Source organism: Betta splendens, chromosome 3 (genome assembly GCF_900634795.4).
Source record: "Betta splendens chromosome 3, fBetSpl5.4, whole genome shotgun sequence".
NCBI lineage: Eukaryota > Metazoa > Chordata > Actinopteri > Anabantiformes > Osphronemidae > Betta > Betta splendens.
In genome coordinates, this window is record NC_040883.2 from 8,157,816 (window position 1) to 8,174,297 (window position 16,482).

General features: G+C 43.5%; 1 protein-coding gene across 5 annotated transcripts in view; it reads right to left on the reverse strand.

Moving 5' to 3' along the window:
* dpy19l3 (dpy-19 like C-mannosyltransferase 3) overlaps positions 1-16,482 on the reverse strand; it is a 33,198-nt gene that overhangs the window by 3,499 nt on the left and 13,217 nt on the right. For 4 of the 5 annotated variants that reach the window (XM_029144230.3, XM_029144226.3, XM_029144231.3 and 1 more), the window contains 9 exons: positions 16,364-16,465; positions 15,914-15,987; positions 15,055-15,213; positions 14,190-14,303; positions 11,658-11,769; positions 10,657-10,713; positions 10,259-10,341; positions 3,883-4,015; positions 399-557 (listed from right to left, as the gene is read on the reverse strand). In XM_029144230.3, coding sequence (XP_029000063.1) covers positions 399-557; positions 3,883-4,015; positions 10,259-10,341; positions 10,657-10,713; positions 11,658-11,769; positions 14,190-14,303; positions 15,055-15,213; positions 15,914-15,987; positions 16,364-16,465 — 993 coding nt within the window. The remainder of the gene's footprint in view (positions 1-398; positions 558-3,882; positions 4,016-10,258; positions 10,342-10,656; positions 10,714-11,657; positions 11,770-14,189; positions 14,304-15,054; positions 15,214-15,913; positions 15,988-16,363; positions 16,466-16,482) is intronic. The other variant, XM_029144227.3, reaches the window with a different exon arrangement.

Sequence of the window (16,482 nt, forward strand, 5' to 3'; positions counted from 1 at the left end):
GTTTTGTGGTAAAGAAATAAACCAACACGGACAAAAAAAACAAAAGAAGAAAGAGCCGACAGATGTAAACTCTGCAGTCCTTCAATAAAGTTGTCTAGCTGTCAGATGTGTGACATTTACGCCATTACAGACAAAGACACACACCGGCTCCGTGCTTCATGTGTCTGACACGGCAGCGAGTCAGACTGAAGCCTGTCTGGCCTCTGGTAATCCAAATAGCCAGCACGCCGCGCGCGTCACACATCAAAACAAAGAGGCGGCGGGAGCGGAGTGACGGCGCTCGGTGGGAGAGTGAGGGGGCGACGCAGCAACAGGAGACACCGAGAGGAGAGGCCATTGATCACCGCCGAGGCCGAGGGCCGTCACCCAGTCACAGGAGGTAAATAAATGCCACCCACGTGTCCGTTGGCGAGGTCCAGCAGGTCCCGCAGTCGGCAGCCGCGCCGGTGCCTCCGCTCGTAACAGATGCTGTTCTCCAGAACCACGTAGTCGGCGCCCGCGGACCTCAGGATGTCGTGGACGTCCTCGGGCGATCGACGGGCGTAAACCTGATACACCTGCAAACAGACACGGAACAGGATGATGCACTGTAGAGACGCGGTGTGGATGCAGATCACACCACTTCATTATTTAGCAGCAACCTTTAAGGCCTAGGAAACACAAGTTAAATCATTTATGAACACAAATTCTATTTGTTCCATATTTATAAAATTTTAATTACAATGTAAACAACCTCAACTTGTTGTGAAATGTGTTAGTCTGTATAAAATTTAACCTAAAGCCACAGAAGCAAATTTCACAGATGTTTCTGATAAACAGACATATTGGGAAACACTTACAATACAGCGTGTATGTGCTCTAATGCCCCCCCCCCCCAATCTATTGGAGAGAAATACTGTCCATAGAATAAGAAAATAACATAAAAGCATAACAGAAGCAACTGGGAGTGAATTGCCTCATCGTTCAACAGCTGGACAGAGGCGTGAGGAAACCCATTTAATTCAAGGTGGAGTGACCCCCCTTCAACCAATGAGGCCTGAGGCATCAACCACCGCAGACCCACTCTTTGATTCAGGTGCTTAGAACCGACCGGGTCTTTGGGGCCTGAGGTTGAAAGCACTGCGAGCGAGTCCGCGGAGCAGCAGCTTCTGGAGGAGAAGGTCCAACGCTACCGCATCTGTACCTGCTGCGAGGAATCAAAGTTAGAGAAAACAACCAGAACCCGTTTCTAACTGTACTGTGTGAATGTCCACGTGCATTAGAACTGTGTGCGTCTGTAAGTAAAAAAACAAAGGATTTACAGCAGCTCAATAATAACTGTCAGGAAAAGGTTCTCATGTTAAAGCACCGCCCAGAGGAAAACAAGTAGTTGAGCTGAGTTATACCTAAACTTAGGTGTTCAATGGTCCACCTGCTGTACTGTAACTCTTTTAGAATTTTAGAATTTAAAATGCAAGTTTGTTATAAATTCACGTTTCATACATTTTCATACAGTGGGTCGAAATATTCAATTCCGCAACACACGGTATTAGAAAAACTCGGTACATGCGCCACAGAGGCGAGGGGGAACTCTGCTACTCGCTTTTATTCCTGAGTGAACATAAAAAAAAAAAAAAACCTGTCACAATTATTTACGACCGCAGCTCCACAGCAGTGATGTTGAGCTTAGATCATTCATAAGGCCTGACAGAGTTAAGAGCTCAATTTACTAAATTCATATTTATACCCTGCTCGCAAGCTTTATGAGCACCTGCGTGTTACCACTGGCGCTGGCTACGCACACACACACACACACACACACACACACGCGCGCAACCTTTTGTGCGCGCTGTCCGGCGCCCACAGCTCAATGGAGGAAGGACGGAGCTGCGTCGCCGTGAACAATCACACTAAAAAGCAGACAAATTGCTCCGCTTTTGCTTTCAAATGCAGCATATGAGCCCGCTGGGTGTATTAATAAATTCCAATGGGTAAATAAAACAGATGTGAGCGGAGCGACCATTTTATTTGTCCGCTAATGAAGTATGTTGCAGTGACACACGAATTAGAGGCAGAACAGAAACAGAAACGTCATTAAGGAGCCGAAACAAATGGCACCAGGGCTAATTTGCTCCTGTTTCACCTTTACGACGTGTGTTTGCGCTTATTGGGCAAAGGTTCTGTGAACAGTCATTTAGACGCAGCACAATCCAGCAAGTATAGAACATTATGGGGGTGTTTATTTATATATGAATGGGAATGCGAAGGCTGAAGGGAAGGAAAATGTAATGTGAAGAGGAGTCACTCAAAGTCCATTTGAGTTTAAAAATGTTTTACATTTTAAGACCCCCATTAAAGGACAGTGAAGTCTCATGCATTACGGAGATGCACTCAAGTACAAGTGCTGCCATTCGCCTCCTCTTTACCGGAATACTCAATTCTTAGGCTCAGTTTTAACCGTGTTGCCATTCAGCCTGACTTAATGGATGCTCAGTGCATCTTCCGATCCCTTATTCATTCACACAACCACCGCAGGTCGCCGGCCCCCATCTACTGCCGATCCTCTGGTCTCCGAAGCCAAGACATCAGCACAGAGCTGGGTGAAACGGACGGACGAGGCAGCGCAGCTTCCGCCGCAGCTGCACTCTGAAAAAAACTCCACAACAAGAAAAAGACTCCACAACGATATTATAAGTTGTACGCGTACAATGCTTTACGGCGTTTAATTGACAGCCAGAGATAAACGACACACTGCGGCGGCGGAATTAAATATACTGTGACGACAGTGGTTTAATGCTCCAGTAATGAATTGACTCAGCTGTTTGCATGTTCTTCCCGGTCTGCGTGGGTTCTCCAGCTTCCTACAGGCAACCTGTCTGGGGCACCCCCCCTCCTCACCCCTGCCCTGCCCCAGCATCTTAGCTAGTGACAGATGGGACCAGCACCAGTGGCCACGCGACCCGACGAGGACAAGTGGACGGGTAGATAGAATATGCTTCAAACATACTGTAGGTAAGCACTTCTTCTATAGACTCCAGACATTCAGTCTGATATGATCCACTGTTGCCTGTTGATTGGTTCTATAACGATTAGACAAAATGTGAACTTTCCCTTACACTTTATACAACAAATGGCACAGTTTCCAGATTCAGCAGACACTAAAGTGGAGGATAAAGTTTAAACTCCTCAATAAATTAGAAATGCTCAGATTGTGCTCTGAAGGATGAGACACTGGGTCTGTAGAATAAAACCTGCCCAAACACTTTAGCCAAATAACAAAGGTATTCAATAATCAGCAGGTTGTTTTTGGTTTGTCGTTTTCCGTATGTTTCCCCTCATCCACATACATCGACGGCATGTGAAGTTGTGCCAGGAGTTTCTGCTTCGCTCGCGTTTCCACAGCAGCCCAGAACAGACAAGACTAAGACCGGCTGTGCAGAGAGAATGAAACGGCGTTTTAAAGGACAATCTATTCAAATCTCTTTGAATAACAGCCTGCACAGAATTCTACAGCTTATACAGTATGATAAGAAGAATCAGATAAATGTGTGCAAACTCCCAACATCTGTGGTGTTTTTGAAAGAGGTGCCAACGTTCTACCAGGTCGGGGGTCACGTCTCATTCATTTAGAAAGCGTTTCAACTCGTACCGAGCCTCGTGTGAGTTCACACCTAATTGATGCAACGGCACACACTTCTACGTCTGGCAGGTAGACAGCATCACTTCTTAAGCAAATAAACTCTCTTTAACTGCTTTTCACTTGTGTAGCGCTCACTGTCATTGCCATTGACAAAAAAAAAAAAAAAGGTAAAATTTCCCAGCTTCTTTATTATATGTTGTGTCCACCGACAGCTCCAACACCCCTGTGTGTGTTTGACAATACAGCATTACAGGCTTCACTACCTGTCTGGTCCTCTCCCGCAGGTCTTTATCTTCATAATGTGGGTGATTGGTGAGAACTCTGCCTGTGCACAGCTTGATGCCAGCGAGCAGCTGCATGCTCCCTGCAAAGACAGCCGTCTTAGGGGTCTTTGTGCTGTGGACAAAGAGAGAGGAGACGCACCGCTCATAAAGGAGACTTTTATTACACACACTCGTATGTATATATATAGAGAGAGAAAGATTTAAAGGTTTACAGCTATTTGCAGGTGTGTTCATCAAAAAGGTTTGATAAAAGGTTGCATAAGTGTATTTTTCAGACACGTTCACACATGATAATTGGCACATATTGATGGCATTTAAAATTTCTTGTACACATATCTGTTGTACACAGCCGTTTACATCTGAACAAGATACAGAAACATGAAAAATATTATTTTCATACATGTGGATCCAAAGTCCTGCAGGAACAAGGACATTTCTAGTCAGGTATCGTTTTATTACGTGTGTGCACATAAGATTCTGGGTGTGTTGCTTAAATAAATATGACCTTTCCTGGCCTCTATTATGACAGACACAATGCTTACCTGTTGAGATAACCCAGGGGGCATTTTTAATCTAAAGTCATGCCTACACTCAGGTCAGTGCTGCTGAAGCTTTTCTAGGACTGACTAAGCTGATTGCATGAGGTAAGAGAACTGGACTCTCATATTTCTTATTGTCACCCCAGGATCTAACGGCTTATGGAGACAACGTTGGGCCACAAGCTAACAGTGTGATCAAAGTTTTACTTTTCCATTTATCCAGCGTCTAAAAAAACGAAATCTGCCCAGAGTGTGTAAAAACATGCAACCTAACCCAGCACGATTAAACAGTAAACTGAGAGCTGGCTCTGATCGCTCAGATCAAACAGTTTGATTACTGGACAGATACAATGCTGGAGGGAAAGGAAGAGGATTGACAAAGCTAATACAAATCATCCAGTAGCGGTGGAGACATTGTTCTCAAAAATCGGATTCATGCGTAGAGCCATGCTGCTACATAGCCAGAAAATGACTTATTCACTGCATATCAATCATTTACTACCCACCAAGTAGAATACTAAAAGCAGCAGATGGAATTTGCTTTTTGATAGGCTGTTCATCAAATTTTATTTTTTCCACTGTCACTGTGGTTAAACAGTCCAAGCTGTGATATGACTCATGAAGTCGCTTTAATTGCTTTGATTGATTTGTCCGTGAGAAATCAATTAGTTTCATTATTAAGCGATCACATTTTAACAGAACGGCTTCAGAAACACAACAGATGTGTGGTTCTTGAGGGTCTAGTTCTATTTTCATGGGGAATGTGTTATTTGTATTATCATAATATCATAATATAATAATCATAAACTAAAATGTTTAGTTTAACTCACTGTAGTATGGGATCTAGGACAAACCGGATTGTTAATTGATCTAAATATTTTTGTTAATAATTAAGTGAATTTTTCATTGAGTGCTGGTTCCAGGTGTTCTCAGAAATTAACCAGTTTACCAAACAAACCTCTAGCATAAGATGGAGTATGTGTGCGCTTGCTCTTACAAAACCCAAGAACGATTAGTTCATGAGCTTTATGAATAAAATTAAGGCATGTGAAGTGAATGTGCATATGCTGGAGTGGAGTATAAATTCCCCCGGGGTATGTGCAGGCTGATGGCTCCCTGACCTACAGTAGAAGTGGGTAATTTCCATTTCTGTCTGTCTTCTTTCATTTCTTCTTCTTTGTGAGTGTGTGAATTTAATCGCTCACCCCAGGGAGTAGCTTCCATCACCTCCGAGTTGATTTACATTTAATTTCACGTTCATATTCTCATATGTAAATGCCTGAAGGCACTTCTGCGCACCCCCAAATAACGGCATTAATTGTAATGTACGATGGCTGCTGGAGACTGACTAGAGTGGCTTAACGCAGGGTTTTGTTTGTTAACACTGTTGCTTTGTAAATACAGGTTCATTGGTGTATTATGGTTATTATTTGATTAACTGTGATAACTATGACGTATTATATGACAATACACATTGTACAGCTCTGTTAATGGATAAATGATCATGTTGGACAAATGTATTTGACATGCTAACTCATACACATTACTGCTTGATTGGGTACGTGCTTTTTTCTATTACTGGATAATTACAGTGGTTACAGTGCTCTTTGCGGGAAAACACCCCCTGTTGGCGCTTTTTATTGACGTAAGACCCTCAGTTACATGATGATGTTATGGTCATTTGTGATAACCGGAAAAAAGCTCTTTCAGAGTCCTGCCAGGATTTGCCTTCAGAACAGATTAACTTATCACATGCAGTCACAAAAGAGCTAAAAGTACTGTAGACTATTTGCAGTTTATTTAAAAACCTCAAACAACCACAAGGAACCTTTAACTTAAAGCGCTGCCAGTTGTTATGCTTCTCTTGCTCAGGTGTTATTACTTACAACATGTCGTTCGACTAGATGTCTTTACATTTAATGAACAGCTGATGCAACTGTACTATCATATTGGTTTACACCTTCTGGAGTGAAGAGAAGCAGTGTGAAAATATACTTTCCCAGCTACTTCAAGGATTTTTTGGTTATACAGGCTAAACTTTGAGTCTCTTTGAGTGTAAAATATTGGAGTTGGAGGTGCTTTTCTGATGATTTCTCTTCTAAAAAATCTGTAATGGTCCAATACTCACACAGTTCAAAGGTACCGAGAGCAAATGATGACGACGCCTAATTGAGCCAGACTGAGACTGAAGTCTGAAGGTTCAGTCAACAACTCTCCTTCTGACTTCATCTCTGAACTGATTCAAGATGAGTTTGAATGCAAAGGTGGGTCCACACACACACGCACGCACGCACGCGAACACACACACACACACACACACGCACACGCATCAGACACAGCAAGGAGCAGGAAGGAAGGAACAGGAAGACAATCAGAGCAAAAAATATAGGAGAAAGAAATGGTGAGGATACAGTTTCACTGAGGGAGCTTCTTTTTTTAAAAACAGTGTATATACACTGAATTTGATACTAAAATATTTATTTGTCTGTGTTTTGCTTAGCAACACGTTTTAAATCACAGACATGGCAAAATTGGCAAGGGGTCGTTTTTTTTTGTTATATGGACATGTTTGTCTGCCTGGTGCAAAATGTAATTAGCATCAGGACAATGGGAAATGTAGTGGAAAATTATGTATAAGATAAAAAAAAACAGAGGATTATTAAATTTGTACTAGAACTAAGGAGCTGAGAGCCATTAATCTATAATCTACATCTAAACCTCTGCTTTGTAAAGGTCGCGTGGTGCTGGCGCCGATCCAGCATGTGAGGATGGGGGGCACCCTGGACAGGTTGCCGGTCCATCACAGGGCCACACACAGGCAGACAAGCATTCACACCGACCTACTAGGACAAGTCTCCAATTAACCTGACTGTATGTCACTGGACTGTGGAAAGAAGCCAGAGCCTCAGGAGGGAACATAATACCTCACAAAGACCCTGGGCATCGAACTGTGAGGCCACGGGGCAAAGCACATACATTTTATTTAATGACTTATATTAATTTTGAACCCCATATTGCTGATTGTGTAAACTTAGCTGAGCCTTAACTATGCAGATCATAAAAGTCATAAATGGTTTTAAAAATAGCTACAATTAGCTCTTCCTTAGGAGTAAGGGTTGGTGGACAAAATCAGTATTTAATGCGCTGATGTTTGCATTTTTTTTTTTTTTTTTTACCAGTTCCTTCTGTGATTGGGTCTCCATGCTGAATAGCTGGACGGGCCTCCTGAATCTGCAACAAAACTGCTGTAAAAGCGTTGATTGATCATTTTCCACTGCAGCCTTCATAATTCTGACCGCAGACTATATATCTCAACGCGAAGCAGTGGAGGTGGAGGGTTGGGACAGTAAAAGGGTAGAAAAAAAAAAAAAAAAAAAACAAGGTGTCCTTCAAAATAATTATACGTTCCACATTACACAGACATCAGCTGCTCTTCTCCCGAAAGCTGCAACACTCACTGGGCCCTGAACTCATCACGCCAAGCGTTGAATTCACCCAATATGTCAAACAGCCAGAGCATCGACGCTACAGTACTGCTAATAATCACTTCTTTGTCTCTTTCATCACTTTTACAAAAGCATTAAACAGTTTTTATATATCTTCACCTTTTCCTGATGAAAACTATTCTGACCCCGTCGCGTAGCATGAATCAATAATTTACGTATTTGTCCTTTTGCAGTCATTGTGCGAAACCTGAAGCGATCTGAATAGTCTCTGACGCCGCTGCGTGCGGCAGTGAGGCGGACTAAATGGGTTAGACAAAGTGATATTAGTGACTTTAAAAACTGCACACTCACAACTATAACTCAGGCTGGGAGGCAGTGGAACGACCCGGCACTGCTATTGATTTATTGACTGTCCGTTTAGAACAGAGTATCAGCCTACAGCTGAGTTGTGGAGCCACCGTTGTGTAAGTGGAAACTTGTGAATTATGGCGCTACAGAGCAGATGAACGTCTTCCAGTTGTTTTCACATTAACCTACAATTTACCGAAGGTCTTCAAATGTACGACGCTCGGCCATAACAGACTGTTCTGCGAATGGACCACAATTCTTTTCATCAGCGTTACATAACAGTGATTTCTAATCTCATAGGACGTGCATCATTAGCGCATATGAGGGTTGTCTTATCTCTAATCTAATCCTAATCTAATTATAGAACATAACATGCACATATGAATCTTGTTTCAAAAAAAAAATGCTGTGCATGAATTATTCTGTACATGCAGCCAACACCCTGCAGCTCAAGTGAGGAGTCCCTGAGAGCTTTACATAAATATGCTTGCTGGCCCTGAAACACTGTCTCCTGGGTATACATGTACAGCAAGTACTGTATGTACAGTAACTGTGCTGCGCTCCTTAGTTTGAGCATCTCTCGCGATCTTGTCCCATAAAACAAAACAGCCTCGAACCTCCGTCACCTCCAGAGTACAGCGTAACTTGAACCCTTCGCCTCCGTCTTAACACTTTCATCTGGAATGTAATTAGCGCGGCATCAAGAAGCTTAGCGATTCGCCCTGCTCTCCGCAACCAAGGTAACTCTAGGCAGCCCCTAATCCTCAGAGCCTAATGGGATTAGCTCCAGAGGGAAGGGAACCCATGTCACACACACAAATGCATTTAAAATCCCAAACTCTCCGTCTCTCTGCCTCACTATCCACCCCCCGCCATTCTACCTGTCTAATAGGATTAGACCAGATTGGCCATTTCTTAAAAATCTCATCTGGTCGACTCAGTGTCATCCAGCTCATGATGACAGAATTAGAATAATGAGCTTTGACTTTTGCCTCATTCAGTATAGAAGGAAATTATAGTGATTGTCTACGGCAAAAAAAAACTATATATAAACCACCTAACCACCTAACAACAACAGCTACTTTTAAACATGTTGTCAGACAGTTCTGAAATAGTGTCAACGTTCCTCCCACACAATAGCACAATTAGAGTCCTTTCACTTTCTAAGAATCTCTACCTGTCTGTTTGTGACTAATATTTCACATATTTTTATGTGTGCTTAAGTGTAGGTGTAGACAGATGACCTTTGAGTAAATTTTCATTCTTACTCATACTTTGTTGCTCATTGACTTTATGCGTGAAGCTGCTCAATTAGTGAAAGAAGCAATGTTAAACTCAAACATGACAGTGTAAAGCAAAAAAGACAAAAAAAAACATTGGAGGTCAGGCTACATGTGATGTGACGTGTCCTTGGCTAGACAACAATGCTACATAGATATGTGATATGAAGTATGAACTGCTAGGAAGTCCAACGCTCCGCATCCAGCCCGTCGGCTGCGAAATGATGCGCGCACACAGAAGCGCAAACACAAAAACACACACACAGCAGCAACTGTACGGAGCCGTTCAAAATCACTGCCTCGTCTCTGATCCCATCAGGCTGATGCTCTTGATTGAAAGCCTTGCCACAGACGCCCTAAGGTGGCTTAGAGCTCTGCCAGCAGCTGGGTCCTTTCCAGCACCCCCATGTCTTATTCATGGACACCCATCGGCTCTCATTGCTCATCGGCCAGGCTCCCCGGCAAAAACACATGCAGCCTCACATGTATACACGGTAGACGCGTGCACGATCTCACACACACACACACACACACACACACACACACACACACACACACACACACACACACACACACACACACACACACACACACACACACACACACACACACACACACACACACACACGCTCAGAGTAATCAAGGGCACCAGTGAAACTTGATCTGCAGAAACTTGCTAATCAGATTTGCTTCAGTTTGATATGTGCTCTGGATTCATGAGTGTGGGTGTACATGTGTGTACCTAATCCAGGTCATAAGCTCCACAGTGTCCGGATCGTAAAACTCCCTCAGCTCAGACAGCTCCTCCATTAGTTTAGGCCAGAACTAAAAGAAAACAGACAAGTGATGGAAACCCAGAGCTAGTGTTCATTAAAGCTGCAATGCAGAATATCAAACTGATACTGATATATTCTAAATAACATCTCATTACTGCCCTGAATGTAACAAGATACATTGCAGTCATTTAGACTATTCCAACAGCAAAATAAATACATGCAACAAAATCATTTCAGTATCTCACACGATACCATTTCATTTCATTCGTTTTCCTTTTCTCATATGATTTGTACAAATTGGCTCAGCTCGGTAACGAGACCAACAATACAGTGATGAACGCAAACCACCAAGAAAATGGCATACCTTGTAATAGAGGCAACCCATCATCGCCAGCGGAACTGCATATCTCACAAGTCTTAACTGCAAAATGAGAACGAGAAAACAGCCATAATGAAATGAACGTATCAGAGGCAGAGAAAGTGAGAGGCAGAACAAGATATACCTAAAAGCCAAGACAAGAACTAGATAACACACTGATAGCAGTCACACAGAGCAGTGCTGCTCCCCCAAAATCACCGACTATGTGATCTTTGCTGTTATCATGTTGTGACAACACTGACACCTAGTGGTCCCTCGAGCAAAGGCATCACCAGTCGAAACTAGGGCCTGGACTTAAAATCTTGCCAAACGATAAAAGAAAATGGAAAAAGAAGGCATTAAGGCATTTGATAGCATGACACAATGCCCCGCCAAAGTAAGAGGGCTGTAGTAGTCCATCCTTAACATGGCATTGTAATGTAATATTCATCAGGAACATTTTGAATAATACTGAGCACTGACCAAAACAGCTCAGTTTTCTTGTTGAATTTACTTGGCATTTCATTATATGTTTCCTGATCTAGTTAATAACCTATTTAAGTCACTGGTAGTGAGGTTTTTGGCATAATTCCTTAAAAATCTTAGACAGACAGCTGGCACCAACTGAACTTTTCTTGGCAGCGTATTAAACCATTCTAGTGCATGTTCACTGATTGGTGTACAGATTATATACACTGTCTAAATCCAATTTGTAACAGTCCCATTAACTACATACTGTATGATATTGTGAAAAAATGGGAACCATAGTTTGGACTCAGACACAGTAGTATCACAGGGTTTTTATGGCATCGCTCAATGAGTGAACAGCATCACTCAACTGTTCACAAGGTGCTACAGAGGTGTTAATAGTTTGCACATATTTGCGTGAGAAAATGCCCAAAGACTTGGTATCTAATAGATGAAGCTGAGCAACATTATCATTCATGTTTATGGATACAACAATACGCAGAACAATGGCTGGCAGCACAGCTGTTGTGAGACCATACCAGGATTTTACTGTGGCAGTGCACAGTAGTTAGAAGCTGTGTCCACAACTCCGTCCTACACACACCATAGGCTGCAACCGCACACATGTGGCCGGTCCATATGTACTTCATCCTGCAGAGAGAAGGAGGTGGCAATATAAAGTGGGACTGATATCGGTGCCGATGCTGATGTGATGCAATTCATTCAGTATGCTTAAGCTCATCAAAAGAAGATAGTTTGCATTCATGAACAAATGGGGAGAGCGTTTAACAGAGAGGGCTGAACAGCACAGACGGGCAGAGAGAGTGAAATGGTTGCTGACAGGTACAGAGATATGAGAGAGAGAGAGAGAGAGAGAGAGAGAGATTTGAGAGAGAGAGAGAGAGAGAGAGATATGAGAGAGATATGAGAGAGAGAGAGAGAGAGGGAGAGAGAGAGAGAGAGAGAGAGAGAGGGGCTTCCTGCACTTTTGGCCTCGTGCTCTTAATCAGCATTTTTGAGAAAGTGCTGAAATTAAATACGTCCGTTTCTGCACTACCTGGCCGCCACCGTGTTACAGGCCTTTAATTTCCCCTCCTCTTCGGCAGATTTTAAGAACCCAATCACTACTTTAATTCCTGATTAAAGGAAAGAAACTGTACAAACTATATGATGGATAGATACGCACACACACCACATATGTATTTATATGGTGTATTGTGCATCACGTGCCATCCCAAAAAACTCAGATTACACCGAGAACACTGTGCAACGCTTACTTGCACGCAGCCACCCAGCGAGTGGCTGTGCCATATAAAACCTGTGTGAACCCTTGAAAACCTGCGGCTCAGTGACACTGCGAATGAACCAGATACCAGAATAGTCCCTTTTGCTATTTGACTAAATAATTGCAGGCTTGCTTTAATACAGGGAAAGGAAATGATGATTCCGATTGTAATTGCAGCTGATTTTCTTGACAGTCCTCACAAAGAGACTAAAGTTAAAAGCAATTATAATTTCACAATAATGAATCATGGATGCCAGGCATGGCAGGCCGTGTTTGCGGCTTGAAATGCGCACGGCCTGAAAAATGTACTGGCGATGCTTGAATAACGTTGGAAGAACAAAGATCGTTTGACAGAGACACATGAAAGTTGGGAGCCTTGTCAGGGAGGGTGTTTGTGCTTGATTATAAATGTGGAATGGGGGTGAAAACAGCATGCCACAGGGCACATTACTCAAGTTTTGTGGCACTTCAGAGCTAATAAGAAGAAGGCAATTTGCAAACGCAGTGTGGTTTGCCACTGGGTAAGGCATGTTTTACTTTCCAGAGCCTATGCTACTGTTGAACCAATTAATAACACTGCGCAGGCCTGTAACTTACATATGCCCATATTCATGGATGGTGTCTCACAAAATGCTGCTGCAACCAAAAACTGAATGAGGTGTGTTAGGTATGTGTCGGACTGTGGCTCAAACTGGATTTCTGAAACCACTTTGGTACAAAACTTTACAGTCTGCAGAGAAGGCAGACACACACAGACTCCGCTCACCGGAAAACAAAGTCAGTTATTGCTCAAGTAGCCAATCAGCCATTATCGTGTTTACAGTTCTGACCACTGCACCACAGCAGGTTTAGCAGCAGTCAGGGTGTCACAGCAACAGCGAAAGCAACCAGCTCAGGCAGTCAAGACATCATGGAAATTAAAGAGCAGCAGAATTTAAAATGACACCACAGGAAGCATGGCCTTGGTGCCAGGGCTGACGCCTAAAAATGGACACTGTCGGAGAGAGAGATCATTGTCCTGTACGTTTCTACAGGAACTGTACAAATTGTATTGTTCATATGAAATCAGTTCAATCATGCTCAAATTAATTGTGCTGTACATGATGGGTATCTGTGTCCAGAACCACCTCCTTGCTAACTCTATCCTATTCTGCTGCTAAGCTCAGGTGCCTCCAATCGAAATCCAATCGAAATCACTAGTCAGGCCGCGACTACTGTATGTGGATGCTTGAAGGTCAGTGATGTCCTTCAGCTAAAGTAGTCATGCTTTGAGCTGATTCATAGCACAGTTATCGCTGCCATTGCCGTCCAGGCCGCAGCCTCTCTTTGGGACAGAATGTTTTGTTCCTGTTATCACTGTAAATTGCACAAGTGCAGACTTGATGGATGTGGGAACAATAAACAAGGAGGGTCACGAATCTGTGTTTTGTCTTGTAGTACAAATTACTAGAAGCACTTTGGAAATTCCACAGTGCCAGTTCTAAAATATACTACGGTATTAATTATCACTATGTCAGTGGTTGTGCTCCATTCGTTAGCAGAGTCAAACCCACAACATCCAGAAATAATCTATCAGACACAGTGCATGTGTTAAAGAGGATAAAGCAAGAATGCTGCTTGGTGTTAACTGCTGATCAAGGCTCCTTTAAAGTCTGGATTGGCAGTTGGAGTTCAGAACCGGAACATCAAGAGGAAAAGACCATAAGTCTGTGAATTAAGACTTCGTGTGAACCCAGGTATCTACATGAATGTTATGATTCTGTAATTAACATGTGCTTGAACTCACCTCATCGTGCTGAACGCCAGGAGTCCATAGAACAGCGTATGCAATAGATTATAGGCCACATCTGGGCGAAAAGCCTCCAACTGCGCCTCATCAGCTGGACGCCCTTTAGACCTGCTGAAGGACAAATTGACACAAAACAGGACAGCTAGACAAGAATGCGAGCAGGAGGACAAGTAGGTGGAATTTATATTATTGAGATTTCAGTAGCAGTTATTCAGATTTCATTAGCTATTTGCTCACGAGCAGACGCACAATGACGCACATCCACAAGCGTTTTTATCTGCGGGAGTCAGCACACAGACAAACACAGAAAGTCCCGAGGGCGATGATGTCACCCCCACGGTTTGGCCTCCCGCTCCGAATCAGACAGACACTGCCTTCCATTTGAATACAAATCCAATCTGGCTTCTTCTTATGTGCGAGTTGGGGTAAACTGGATTAAATTAATTCCAGAATTGCCAAATAGACCTTTGTTCTGTGAGGTTAGTATTCCGGCCCTTCAACAGCAGAGTGCCAGTTGATATGCTAATGTGATTAGTTCAATGCAGCCCCTCACCTTGCACCACAGGCAAATGAAGCTGTTAGAGGCAGCTGGTAGAATAGGATAATTTCCAGAGGAACAAGGACGGATACTAACTCGTTCATTTTCAACATATTTGAGCTCAAATACTATTTGAAGGCAGAAGCAAGGTGTGACAGTATGAGATATCACAATGTTTTTTGATTTGTTGCATTAACTTAGGCAGGTTTTTCTTGGACTTTTGGTTTTGAGTTGTCTATTCACTCCTCCAACTAAGAACAAATAGACAAAGCCTTCAAAGCCACCTTTTCCAGTTTCCTTATTTCTCTCACACCCATCTCCTACCTCAGGTTCTGCAGTGCAGCCACTGCCAACATGCCGCTAAGCAGCAGCAGAGTGAGGATGTAAGGGTATAACAGCAGGGTGCCGGCCAGTCGGTCAAACGTGTCAAGGGGCAGCAAGCCGAAGGCCTCCTCACACAGATAGAGGCTGGCATCAAAATCCCTGCAGGAAGAGAAGGGGGAGAGAGAAAAAGCGTAAAGTAGAGCAGTGAGCATTTTCTACCTTGCTTTTAAACGAACACAAGCTCCAAAGCCTAGCATGGTACTTTAAATGTGGTTTGAGCATTCATTTATGAATCCTCGTCAAATCAATATCATCCGCTGCACAACAGAAGGGCAAGTTGAGCTATGGCTAAAAGTAGTGCAACACTCGAGAGCTAAAAAAAGAAAACAGAGGAGAGGAAATAAGTCTTTGTGAGCGAGAAACCAAAACAGAGAGAGGGCGAGAGAAAGGGGCATGTAGAGCGTAGAGTAAGTGCTGCATTTTCCACAAGCTCCTGAATAATTGAAGGGCTAGTTGTGTGGCACTGGGTTGCGAGCGGTGTTATCTGCCACACCGGAGCAGCAATCCAGTGGGTAAGCTGCACCACACACCCGCTATCTGATCGATGGGAGGCCTTCTAGCGTTACCCCGCCATCTATTATTCACACACACTAACACTCCAGGTGCTACAACACTGTTGCCTGGTGAGTAATACAGTCATGATGGATCAAGTCAAGAGGTGTGCCGACCGCATACACTTGCGCATGCACTGCTGTGTGGGAGCGTGTCCATTCGTCAAGGTTTTTATAAAGAGTGATGTGTAAAGAGCATAAAGAGCAGAAGCACATGCAAATAGAAGCGTGTGGGTGTGTACTCTCACCTAGTCGGGCCCAAGCCAAACTTGGACTTGATGAATTTAAAGATGTGTTCGTCTGATCTGAGCTGAAGTGCATTCTGCAAAATACACACACACACGCACACACACACGCATAAGCTCGGCTTGTCAGGGCTAAAGATCAGCATGGTGCGAAGTGTGAATAAGAAAAAACATTGAGATCATAGGGTGAGCTCATAACAGAGTTTTGGATGCAGGAGGAGGAGGAGACAGCGGTACAGGGGTAAAAGAGGATAGAGACAAGGAGGGTGACGCAGCACTAAGACAGAAAAGGTTGGAGCAAAGCAAGGAGGGGAGGGGCAGAAGAGGAATGAGAATAAAGGTCTGGGGAGAAGGATCGGGTGCAGTAAACCCACAAGGGCATAGGAGAAAAAGGAAAACTAAGGACAGCAGACACGAAGCTGGGAATGAGGAGGTGCAAAGAATGCAGCCGACCTTGGCCAAGTAGTTGATGGTGAAGGTGAGGAGGAGAACCATGGTGCTATGGAGAAGCAGTTTGCCCAGACGAACCAGGAGACTTCCTGACTTGAGACCAGACTACACGACACGCAAGA